Raw genomic sequence first — 13,178 nt, forward strand, 5'->3', positions numbered from 1 at the left:
ATATAAGAATAAACCTCATCTAATTCTTCATTCATCATGGCCTTTTCCTTGATAAACGGAGGCAGAAACTGCAAATAGAGATTAAGATGACAGACTGACAGTCATGCATATTTTTGACAGACTATATCATAACTAAAGTTTTAAGAGTTTCTATGTCCAGCTTAAAAACTACTTATTAAAGAACGACATCAACAAAACAAATAAAAGAAGGATTTAGAACACTGCAATAATGACATGGAAAAATTGCACATATAAATGAAGGAACCTGAAACAAGAGCTTTGGACATATACCAGTTTTCTTCAACTAATTCCCACAAACAATAGCTTGTCAAATTAAGAGATAATAGAATGACTATTGCAAATGTAAGAAGCAAAACAAGAAAGAGAATTTTTTTTTTCCGAATCCATTAAAACCATGATGTAGTGATTCCCTATCAATCACATGGGGACTAACTCCAAGTCGTTCAGTAAAGGATTTTTTTTTTTTTTTTTTGGGGGGGGGGGGGGGGGGGGGGGGGATTGACATGCTATTGGGTTTCCTCCCTTTAGAAGCCAATTTTTAAGTGGCAACTTCTCCCAAAGTCCACATCGTAATATTGAAGTAGTTCAGTATGTGGGTGTCAACTGTCAATACCACACAGTATAGCCTCTGCCACTGCATATAACCCCGTGTCAGTCATATGGTGCCAATTCCACATCAATTCTCCTCCTAAGGTTTGTGTCAATGATCTAGGAAGAGTATATGGGTGTTAAACTGCAGATATCACATCCCTTCATTTCATAATGACCAGACAACTTTTTGAGTTTTGAGAAGAAGGTGACGTGAAAATGGCTTGTTGAAAATATGAAAGTAGTAATTACACAGCAACTCACACTTCCACTGTGTTTAACAAATGGTACTCATGGACTACATCATTCACAGACAGCACCTTCCATGGTGCTGTTACCGGGGAAAAAAATGTGCCAAAACATGAGATAAGATTCACCACTCCTCAACCTCTACACCTATAAATAGAGGAGGAATTTGGCTTCCAAAATACAACACACACATCTCCCTAAACTAAAGTGTCAAAGGGTGTAAGGTATAGTTAGAAAACGGGATCTCAGGCTGAGTGGATTTTCTGACTTAGGCGGATTATTGCTAGTAGGGTCTCCTCGGTGTATCACCTCCTTGTATTTTCTACAATTGTGCTAAGGGCAGTGAGGGTATTTTTCCCTGATTACTAAAACAGTTTGTGTGATTGCCTCATGGATGTAGGCTACCGTGCCAAACCACATAAATTGTTTCTTTGCATCTTTCATTTCATATTTCATCTTTATTACCATCCCGGCATCGTGCCTGCCAACCAGTGCGGGATGTAACTCTGCCATAGGTGAAATGACGGAGCACCCACACCCACAACCACACCATTTGGCCAAAAAAAAAAAAAAAATGACGGAACACCCACACTATGCTTATCCTTCTGCTGTAGGTAACAAAGGACTTCTGTGGCCAGAGATCTTCGGCCATGTCACATGAATAAGGCTAACCTGGCTCTCCATTTTCCAATTTCAGGTGTTGCAGTTTGAAAAGATATCCAACCACATAAGGCCTCGTTCAACTAAACCGCAAAGAAAATAGATGATGGGGATAAACAACATAGTTCGTAACTGAAAACCTTAAAACTTCGTCGAAGTTTTACTAAATCTGCCTGAGAGTTCTGTTATCAACACTTTCCAGACGGAAACGCTAAATGAGGCTGTGAACTCGTTTCCTAAGATACAAACTCTATAGAGATAGGGTTACAGATGCGGTAATAACAGCTGATCCACGGAGAAATCAAGACTTAGAAGAATGGTGTTTCAGTACAACACCACATTATTCATAAGTCTCCAACCACCGGCTCATCTTCAGATCTCCTTCGCAACAATGTTAAGCCACTTTCGAAGTCCAACGATCAAAGAAGGCGATCAATAAGTTAATGATACTCACCATATATGATTACTACAGTCATCGAGCATGGTCTCGAGAGAGGAAGAGAGTGGGAACCAAAAATAGAAAATGGATACCTGTTGCAGGCGCTGCGAGCTTGGGAAGAAGCAAAGTTGAGTAGCAGATCTTTTCTACGGATGTGTTCCAATAAGAAAGAAATGCAAGTCTGCAACTGCTTTTCTGAAGTAGTGTGTTTGATTTGATTGGTTTTCCCCGATTATAATATTTGGGGGAATGAGCGGGAAATGGTAACCGAAGCGGTTTTGCTTCTGTGTGTTTTCTCCTTTTTTTTTTTTTTTTTTTTATTTCTTCGTTTTTTACTGTCGCGTGGTGTACGAAATGAATAAACAAAGCATGTTGCCGTTTGGGTAGTCCGCGTGGAAAAGTGTGAGATTTGGTTTGTCCTATTATACACTGATATTCGATTTTTTTTTATTTTCTTTTTTTCAATTAGAGTTAGAGGCTGTAAATTTTTTTTACGTATTTTTATTTTGTCTATTTCCGATATGGAAATCGCCATCCTATTAAAATTAAATTAAATTCACTTTTTATCTTTTAAATTGAATGATTTTTTATTTTTATTTGATGCAGTCTACAGCTAATGGTGACAATTATGCTACATGTATGAAAACCAATTCAATAGTATCAACAATGATACATATATAAATTTAACTTTATATATTTATATTATAGTTTTTAATATTTTTAAAATTCACAAATGAAACCCCTGATTCTCAACTACGCAAGTTCGTAAACAAGTAATGTACAAGTGGCGAGGCTTTGAGAAATTTTAACAATTGAAGTAGCAAAATTTTGTGTTAGTTGATTCGCATCTTAAACACTGTAGTGCAGTCTCAGGCTGTGGTAATTTTGCCACTAGTGTGCGATCTATCATCAAATTGTGCTACCCCAATAGCTTATGGCAATGGAGGTGGGAAGCTAATGATTATTGTTGATGATTCCATGTTGGTGATATGGGCTTTTGCTCGTACCCAAAAAAAAAAAAAAGGGTGTTGCTACATAAGACACAAAATATAAAAGGAATGGATAAATGTGTGACATTATTTCTAGTTGAATTTATGCATTTTTAGTGAATAAGCTATGGAGTGAAAAAAGTAGAAGAAATGTTACTTGCTACCAATCGGGCGGATTTAGATAGAGCAGAACCCAAGAAAAAATTGTGGTTTTTATCATTCTCTATTATAAAGGTCGATGGAGTTTTGGAATTATGATAGACAATCACACCATCAAGGAGCCACAGGGAGAGAGAAAGAGAGAGAGGAAGGGGAGCAAAAGGAGAGGGCTTAGTTTTTCAGGGGACTTTGAAGTTTAGGTGGTTTAGGATTGAGTAGAGTAGGGGTTTCGTTTTGTGAATTTGCAAAATATTAAATATTTAAATGTTAAACAAAAAAAAATTATATTTACATATGTATCCCTGTCAGTTTATTTAAGACAACTGGAATATTTTCCGGACATTTGGCATAATCGACACTGTTAGCTACAGGTTGCAGCTGCTATAACAATTCAAAATTTGACCTCAACTCTTAAATCTAATCATAAGTGTACTTCATCCACAAATAATGGATAGTCCATTTCCATATCATAAATGAACTGGGTAAAAATCTATAATTTTAATTTTATTTATAAAATAAGTAGAGGAGAATAATATAAAAATTCTAAAATATAAGAGCGTAAATATAATAGAAAAATAAAATAAAAGACGCCTAGAAGTAAGATTTTATAAAGTTTGTGGTAAAAACCGATGGTTCAAACCAAGGATCAGACCAGATTATTGGGCTAAGACCAATCTAAAATCTAGGCCAAGAGGATCCGTCCGGCACTTCTCAGACTTGCCACTTCTGTTGGCTTCATATGACTTATCAGCAGAAAGTAGAACAAATATGATACTCAACATATCTCTGCCCAAATTGTCCACTCAACATTGAATGCCCTGACAAGGCTCTCAACTCAACATTAAAGGTCCCGATAATATTAAATGCTCTTATTGACAAATGAGCTCTTCATATAGCCTAAGCTTGTCTTTAATATTGCATTCATTATATTGTCCCTTCAATTATGGACACATGTCACATCAAAGCTAAAGCTGATGTTGACATTTCAATTCACCAACAAAGCTTTTAAGGTTTTATTGCTGCGGGAGCAGCCCACCAACGGGACTTGCCACGAAGAAAATCCACGGTTGGGGAGTGGTGCAAAATTTTCTTTTTACTTCATGGTTCTTTTATAAATTTCAAATAACCCCGTTTCTTCCTTCCCGCGTGTTGTCCTTTCTCACCGCCTATTCCTCTTTGTCGGGTGTTGGGCTCATAAACTGTTTACCCCCTTGTCCGGTGTTGGGTCGGTTGTGCTGTTCCCCCTCGCCCTCCCTCCTCTCCCCCCCTTCTTTTCGGTACTGTTCCCCTCCCCCTCCCCGTCCCTCCCTTCCCTCTCGTTGTTCGTTCCCCTCCCCCCTCTTCCCGTCCCCCCCCCCCCCTCCCTCTTTTCCGCCTCTTGCCCTTTTGGGTTCTCTGTTCGTCGTTTTCTTTTTCGGTTCCGTGTTGCCGGTGGTGTTGCGGGCGTGGGGGGGTTCCACTCCGTTCGTCTTGGTCCCCCTTTGGTGGTGGGGCCCTGGCGCTTTGGTTTGTTTCGCTGCGTTGTTGTTTCTTTTTTTTTCTTTTATCCTTTTTGTTTTCCCTTGTTTCTTTCCGTGGCCGCCTGGCGGGCCGCCCTTAATTGACACGAAGGTCAAACAAGCTAGCTTGTTGAACAAGTCACTCAAATAGGTCATCTCCACCCTCCATCTCATCAAGTAAGCATCTGATGGCTGTGAAGCATCCACTATCTTTTAGGCATGGATCAAATATATAAACCCATCATCATGCTTGAAGCCTTGAATGAAATAAGCTCTAAACACTTCAAACACCATTCTATTGCTTTCTAACCCTTGAAGAGCATGATCTTCTTCATCTCTTTGGGTTTTACTTTTCAATAGAGTTTTTGATTTACTGGTCTGAACTAACTCGATCGTCAGAGGTGGCTTCTTGTCCTTAGAGGTGGCCTACTTTCACTTTGTTTTGGTATCGAGAGCAAGGATTGAATCAAAAGTGAACCATCGAGCTAAGATCATATTTTTCATTCCAACAATAAACCCAGTGTGCATAAAAGTAATTCGAAATTTTGACTTCCAATAATTCAATTTTAGAACCCTGGGTAGTTGATTTGGCCCTCATGGTAAGCTTGGGCTTTGTAGTTGGCCATGTTTTTTTTTTTCTTTTTCAAATTGGAAATTATAGTTGGCCATATTACATGCCTTAGCATTGTGTGACAATGCTTAATTTGTATTGGGTTCTTTGCTTCTAAAGGAATCTTGTAGCTCTCAATAATGTTTGTGATTATTTTTTTTTAATTTTATTTTTATTTTTTTTTTTTTGTTGGTTTGGACGGGGTCGTTGGCCCTAGGATAGGAAGAGGGAGAAGAGATGGTTTACTTAAAAAAAATAATTGACTAAGTGATTTGGTAAATCAAACCTTGAATTTTGTTGTCAGTAGAAATAAAAAAACCGCATGATCCACTCGAAATTACAGGACTAGACAAATTCAGGTTTTGTGTTTCAAAACTATTTGCATCCGTTTAAGTAGGTTTGAATGTACGAGGGCTCTCGGCCTCTCGCCATGAGAGCTGGATTGATATTTGCACTTTCAGAAGATTGTAATCATCTTCTCGTAGAGTCAGATTGTAAAATACTGGTCCAATACATAAACAGTGCTTCCAGCTCCCCTCCCCTATGCTTAGCTCCTCTGGTGGAGGATATTAGGGAGTTATGCTCATTTTTTCTCTCATGTTCATTTTGTTTTGTTCCAAAAGCGATAAATGCAGTTGCGGATGCTCTTGCAAGGAGGACCCTGTCAATCCCGTGAATGAAGGTGTGATATAAAAAAAAAGGGTGGATATCATTTCTATGCATTTCCTTATTATTTTCGAAGTTGCTTCATTTGGAGAATCGTTGACTCCGAACCCGACACGCTCCAACTAGGGTGAAACGATTAAAGGGATCAGTCCGGTAGGGTGAGGGGCTCATTTTGTAAATTTAAGAACTTATAAAATCCTTAAATGTAAAATTAAAAAAATAATTATATTTACAATTAAACCCCTGTCTTTGATCTCACATCGTTCGATTGATATTTACATGTGGCAGAATCCCTACTGCCAGCAGCTCCAGTCGCAGCCAATGGAGGAGTAGTAGGATGGTTAAGAACCTACTTTTCAGTGGAGAGGTAATTCAACTCCTTCCGGGGACATATCCCCATCCTTATATATTAAAAGCGCCTTTGTATCAAAAAAAAAAAAAAAAAAATCCCACCGTGATTTACATGCACGGGATGCTCTAGAAGCCATGCCCTAGTGTATGCCTCGTAGTAGCGTCGTTTTTACTGGGGACTTTTGATTCGTGTGGGTTTGACGTGGGACTCTCCAATGTGCACTCATCGTGCCTTCTCCCGCCAAATAAAAAAAGCCTGATCTCCAAGATGAGAATTATAATCATTCAAACCGTTCAAACAATTCAAACCGAGAACCGTTATTTGTATTTTTTCAGTTGAATTAATGGACCAAATCTCCATTCTGGCCAAAGCCTTCATCAGGAACACTCACAATCCTCTCCTCTCATGGAACCAATTCAAAGATTTCCTCTCATCTCCTTCTTCTTCCACATCCTCTATACTTCAGTTTATTCCCGCCATTGCAGGCGCTCTTGTTCGCGCCAAAATGATCACAGAAATCGATCAACTCCATAAACTTCTCCTCGTTCAGCCTCCTGAAACAGCCCGCCTTTCTCTTATATCTCTGTCTCAAGCGCTTGTCAAATGTGGTCTCCTTGACCAGGCTATTTCAGAATTTCAATTCCTTCGGAATCACTTTCCGGCGGAAACTCCACCAGTTCGCCTATACAACGTGCTGCTCGAATCCTCCCTTCGTGAAAATAGGCTCGAATGTGTATCTATGTTGTACAAAGACATGCTTCTTGCTGGGGCCAGGCCGGAAACTTACACTTTCAACCTTTTGATCTCGGCCCTTTGTGATTCTGGTCGTGTGAAGGAAGCTCAAAAGGTGTTCGATAAAATGCGTGACAAAGGATGTGAACCTAATGAGTTCAGTTTTGGTATTCTGGTTCGTGGGTATTGCAGAGATGGACTTGGTCTCAGTGGTTTGGAGCTCTTTAATGCGATGCCGAGTTATGGGTGTTCTCCTAATAGTGTGATTTACAACACTCTGATTTCCAGTTTCTGCAAGGAGGGTAAGGTTGATGAAGCTGAGAAATTGGTAGAGAAGATGAGAGAGGAAGGTCTCTTTCCCAATGTTGTTACTTTCAATGCCAGGATTTCAGCTCTCTGTGGTGCAGGGAAGATTCTAGAAGCTGCTAGAATTTTCAGAGACATGCAGACAGATGACAGTTTGGGTTTGCCTAGGCCTAATATAATTACCTTCAATTTAATGCTGCAAGGGTTCTACAAGGAAGGAATGCTGCAAGAGGCTGAAGTCCTGATCGAATCTATGAAAAGAAATAATTCCTTTACACAAGTGGAGAGTTACAATATATGGTTGATGGGTCTAGTGAGAAATGGAAAACTATTAGAATCACAGTTAGTGTTTAAAGAGATGTTGGTGGAAGGCATAACCCCAAATATTTATTCATACAACATCATGATTGATGGGTTGTGCAAGAATGGAATGATGCTGGATGCTAGAATGGTTATGGGCTTCATGATTAGAAATGAGATTTCACCAGATACAGTAACTTATAGTACTTTGCTCCATGGATATTGCAGTAAAGGTAAGGTTTCTGAAGCCAATAACATACTCCACGAGATGATGAGGAATGGGTGTTATCCAAACACTTGTACTAGCAATATCTTGTTGCAGAGTTTATGGAAAGAGGGGAATATCTTGGAAGCAGAAAAGTTGCTGCAGAAGATGAACAAGAAAGGATACGAGTTAGATATTGTGACCTGTAATATTGTGATTGATGGTCTCTGCAAGAATGGGAGATTAGATAAGGCAATTGAGATTGTGAGTGGAATGTGGATGCATGGAAGTGCCGCCCTTGGTGATCTAGGAAACTCGTTTCTCGGTCTTGTAGATGATACCAATAGTAGGAAAAAATGTGTCCCTGATTTAGTTACGTACTCAATCATAATTGATGGTTTATGCAAGGCTGGGAGACTAGATGAAGCTAAAAGGAAATTCAAAGAGATGATAGGGAAAAACATGCAGCCTGATTCGGTTATCTACAATACTTTTATACATGGCTTTTGTCAGCACGGTAAGCTGTCATCTGCATTTCGGGTTCTTCAAGACATGGAAAAAACTGGTTGCAATTTGAGTATCCGGACATACAATTCACTGATATGGGCCCTTGGGAGAAAACAACAAATTGATGAAATCTACACTCTGATGAATGATATGAGAGAACGAGGGGTTCCTCCCAATGTTTTCACTTATAATAACCTGATTAGTTCTCTTTGTGAAGGAGGGAGGACAAAGGATGCTACTTCTCTGTTGGATGAAATGTTGCGGGAGGGTATCTTCCCTAATATTTCTTCATTCAGGTTGTTGATAAAATCTTTTTGCAAGTCCTCTGACTTTGCTTCAGCTCAAGAGGTGTTTGAAATTGCTGTAAGCGTATGTGGCCATAAGGGAGAGCTATATAGCTTACTGTTTAATGAATTTCTTATTGGAGGGAAAATTTCAGAGGCTAGGAAACTGTTTGATGTTTCAATAGATAAAGGTTTTGATGTTGAAACTTTCTCATACAAAGATCTGATCGAGGAGCTCTGCAAGGAAGAGAAGTTAGAGGAAGCTTGTCACATTCTTCATCAGATGATTGATAAAGGATATGGGTTTGACCCTGCATCATTCATGCCAGTGATTGACGGTATGGGTAGAGATGGGAACAAACATGAAGCTGATGTACTTGCAGAGAGGATGATGGAGTTGGCCACAGAAGGAAGAGTGGCAAACAAGGTTAATAGAAAAGGATTTAATGAGAGGAAATTTAACCGTTGGAAAACAAAAGAAGGCAGTTTTTCTGGAAGTGATTGGCGTACTATTTTACACAGGTACAGCTGTTTGAATGTTCTTATGATTATTTCCATTTGTTTTTCCTGTTTTGGTATTACTAATTCTAGGTTTCTTTGCATATTTATATTTCTTTTGATGCATTTTGTAGTTTCCTTGCATTTTTTGAATCACTTATTCTCTTGGAAATTTAAGCTTTTCTGTTAATTGGTTCCCATAGGCATTCAGACGTCTTGTTTTAATAAAGTTGAGAGGAATATTAAGGTTCCTATAATATGGAACCAAAGAATGACACACAACTTTGGTAGTATTTATCATGGCCCATTGCGGGAAGATTTATGCCTAGCGTATCTCCAAAGCCAAAAATGGACCTCCTTAAATTAGACTAAATGTCCATTCATAGGTAACTTCATTTCAGAAACTCATCATATTCTTTTCTGATCATCCAACATTGGCATTTAAGGACAATTATGCTTATGATCTTTCTAGGAAGGAGAACCTTGCATTTGTGATAATGAAGATACTTATGCTATTTCAAGCATTTCTTATCATTTATATATTGGATATATCCACATTCTCTACTTTAAAAGAATGGTTGTAGGTTCTTTTTTCACTCCTAAATTCTTGAATATCTACTTTATTTTTGCAGAGATGATGGGAGTGGAATAGCATTGAAAGTTCTTAAAAGGGTACAGAAGGGCTGGGGTCAAGGAAATATATCAAGTTTAAAATCCCCGAAAAATGACTTGCCTGACTACTGGGAAGATACTGGGTAACAATTTTGTTCTCTAGAATACATGCTCGAGTTTGGCATGGAGGGTCACAGTTTTGTACTAGCTGGAAGTAAAGCTTCAACCCATGTATAGGATTGAACCTTCTCCGAGGGCCATAGAAGCGAAAGACCTGCTGTAATCATGGAATGCAGTTTTTATGGCAGGACAAATCATAACAGATGACTGACTTTGCCTTCCCCTGGTACATGTTTGAGTAATACATAATCTGCTGGATTTCACAAGAGGATGGTTTAGCTGCTCCCTTGGCCCTACTTGTGATTCTCCTGGAGTGTTGTTCTCTGTGGCCTTCTTTTAAAAGATGAGATAGGACAAAGTTTTCTTCATGTTGCAAGGTATTATTATTTTTATTTTTTAAAGTTAATAATGAATTTTTGATGCCTGCATCAGTAGTTGCATCTATAGCTCTTTCTTTGCATGGTCTCACTCTACCATTTTTTTTGTTGGTATTATCTTAATATGTTGGTTGACAGCTTCACTTATTCATCTTTAGTCATATAATAGGACGTCCTGTTTCAATAATGTTTCACCAAGTATTTTGAATAAAATTAAATACTTTAGCTCACTCATTTTTACAAGTTCTTTCTGTCTCAAGTATGATTAATTTTCCTTGCTCTACTCAAATCATTCTTCCTTCTGGTTTTTGCATTTTCTTTTAGAGCTTTCTGTCTGGTAAATCAAGTATGTTTTATTAGATCTAGAAGATGATATGCACTGCCAATTAAATTTGCACTTAATTCTTTGTAAGATCTGATACCACTTGGAATCATAATTTTATCCAGAAACTTGGTAGGAACAAGAGTGGAGTGCTGGGGATCTTCTTTCATCGGTGGGAATTAAATGTTGTAGTCTACGAAGTATCACATTGTTAGTTACATTAGAATATTTATCGGTCTTGCTTCTTGCTTGCATTAAAAGGAAAATACTTGTAGTTGAGCTAGGTTGCTGAAAGATATTATAATGATAGTATCTCGGGTTCTCAGTTGATCTTCCTAGATTTTTTTATTGTTGCATCAAGTAATGTGGAACGTTATGCTATATTCAAATGGGACAGGCAATGGACTTGATTGCAAATCTGATGATGTTCTTGAGCATGTTTGTTGAATCTGGGTTGATCTTTTTGGTGCCAGTCTAATCATCTTCCACCGTGAGTGCATCAACTTTGCCATCTAGTTTCATGAATTCTCCTGACTTGCCTGAATGGTGAGAGTCAAACACTTTCTTTCCGTATTGTATCTTTAAAGAAGACTCATCTAATTTTCTGTAACATTACTTAGGTTTATATTGTTTATGCGTAGAATGGGAGCCGCACTGTGGCAGAGAGGATGAAGATAATTTCACTTGGGAGCCGCACTGTGGCAGAGAGGATGAAGATAATTTCACTTTGGAAAGAAGAAAGGGTTCTTGTTGCCTCCCACATGACTATTTATTTGTTGTTTCTGTATGGATGCACATTTGGTTCATTGTCTATAACTTACTGTAAAGGAAGGGTGTGCCTGTTCTCATATGGGGTGATTGAGGTGCTAGTGCACCATGGAGACCACTGGACATGCTAAGGGGAAAGCAGGGTTACACTCGGTACCTGATGGATCAGCAGTCCATTACATGTCAATCATATAGGTCACTGTGTTCATTTGGCACTGTAGAATAATGCTCCCAAGAGGCTTCGAAGAAGCAAGCTTCAAGCCTTGAAAAGAGTGTGTCGAGTATTTGTCTGTAAGAATTAGAAGACCATTGTCGAAATTCGAAGGATATATAATGATCGTCTTCAATTTTTTATTTTTGAACTTAAGAGAACCGGTTTATGGATTTCTGAGCGTATGTGAGCCCTAGATACTGAGTGACAATGAGGATACCAGCTCAGCTGTGTCCTGTGTGTGCTCCAATGTGGATGTACATTCCAATACATGAGGCATGGTGGTTTCCCTGGTATGTTACTTGGAATTTATTTTATTTATTTTTTGATGATTTTACATTGAGACCCCTAAGATTGCAAACTAGGTGAAGTAGCTCCTTTCAGTGTGTAATTCAAGATGTCTGCTAGAAAGGTCTCTTGTGTATCGACATTTAGCATTTCACTAGATGTTGCGTCTTAAAATGAAATAGGGTTCAACACCACTTGTTCTTTTTTTTTTTACAAGTGTATCATCAGTGTATGATTGGTCCATCTCCCAGTCTTGTAGTTTACTGGCTCATGTCCGTCGGTGTTTCTCTAGATCATCACTTCCAGTCATTCCGATCTCTGGGAAAAGTCGGTTGACAAGATTGCCTAGATTAGATGGTCTCTGGGGTGTTTTTGAGGGGTTTGCCCAGTGGATGTTATTCTCTTTATATGGAGAACACAAAAGAATAAAGACTGTTGCTAGAACCACTCTCTTACTCTTCTTATGCTCCTTCTATGATATACCTCATTTCAAGCATCTCTGTATGGGTCTTGAAGTTCTTGAGGGACGAGGAAAGGGGGATGGGGGGTATTCTGTCCTGTCCTGGCTTGTATTTCCCCTCACAAATAGTTTCATTCCATTAATGATTTCTATCCTCTGGTCAATTGCATGCGCTGTTTCCTGGAGCATCATTTCTCATTGTCATCGCCGGAAGAGTCACCGCAGCAATAGATTGGCAATGACATCGAATGGATACTTTCCATATGGAGGACAAAAATGACTAAACATTGTAGAAAGGTTCTATTTTCATATTGCTTTGTATTATCAGCTTCTGTTCAAGTTATCATACGAGTTCTTGGAAGATCTCATGTATTCTTTGCTGTTGAGCACGACCAAATGTGTTCTGCCGTGGTATAGCAAGTGTTAAATCTACTTGATGAGCCTATTGGGGCCTAATTTTCAATAACCAACTCATACACCATAGGATGCGTCTATAGTTTTCATATAGGTACTGGTGGTATAACTGAGCGTCACAGCTCTAGTTCTTCCTTGCTTTGTCAGTTGATAGTCTTTGCCTCTTTGGTGTTCCAGATTGGGACTAGCAACAGTTTTGTATTTCAACTGGTTAAGTATTGGATTTTCATAACTACGTGTGTTTGCATGCACGCATTGGATGAATATTTCCAAAACAAGATAAGATGGGTGCTTTTGCAATTCTCAAAAACTCAGTTCTAACACCTCTCTAGGGCATTTCAAGGAAACAATCTTAAGTTAAACTGGCTTCACATGCACATAATTCAATTAATACTTTCTCTGCGCCTGCTACACCAAATCTGCAGATGATTTTTCAATGTGTTCCAACTTCCAAGAACCTATTCTTAATTACTAATTGAGAAAATTAATAAAATAAAATAAAATTACTAAAAAAAATTAAATTACTACTGGAAAGCCATATG

The 13,178-nt window shown here is 38.6% G+C and overlaps 1 protein-coding gene across 2 annotated transcripts; it reads left to right on the forward strand.

Annotated features, from left to right (window-relative positions):
- The first annotated feature begins 6,399 nt into the window (after positions 1-6,399).
- LOC149017371 (Pentatricopeptide repeat (PPR) superfamily protein) lies at positions 6,400-11,744 on the forward strand. 2 transcript variants are annotated; one of them, XM_089151709.1, is made up of 4 exons: positions 6,400-9,088; positions 9,697-10,173; positions 10,893-11,041; positions 11,137-11,744. In XM_089151709.1, the coding sequence occupies exons 1-2, from the start codon at positions 6,576-6,578 to the stop codon at positions 9,821-9,823; spliced, it is 2,640 nt and encodes an 879-aa protein (XP_089007835.1). In that variant the 5' UTR covers positions 6,400-6,575; the 3' UTR covers positions 9,824-10,173; positions 10,893-11,041; positions 11,137-11,744. The 2 variants fall into 2 exon arrangements, with proteins under 2 accessions (XP_089007835.1, XP_089007836.1); XM_089151710.1 differs by having other exon boundaries at positions 10,969-11,744.
- The last annotated feature ends 1,434 nt before the right edge of the window (positions 11,745-13,178 follow it).

The sequence above is a fragment of the Hakea prostrata genome, chromosome 4 (assembly GCF_041222555.1).
Source record: "Hakea prostrata isolate BN-2017 chromosome 4, UWA_Hpros_2, whole genome shotgun sequence".
Classification (NCBI taxonomy): Eukaryota; Viridiplantae; Streptophyta; class Magnoliopsida; order Proteales; family Proteaceae; genus Hakea; species Hakea prostrata.

Bases quoted from the DNA above. Each gene is read 5' to 3' on its own strand.
- LOC149017371 (XM_089151709.1), top strand. From the start codon at position 6,576: ATGGACCAAATCTCCATTCTGGCCAAAGCCTTCATCAGGAACACTCAC. The intron at 9,089-9,696 runs GTACAGCTGTTT...TTATTTTTGCAG, and splicing joins TGGCGTACTATTTTACACAG to AGATGATGGGAGTGGAATAG.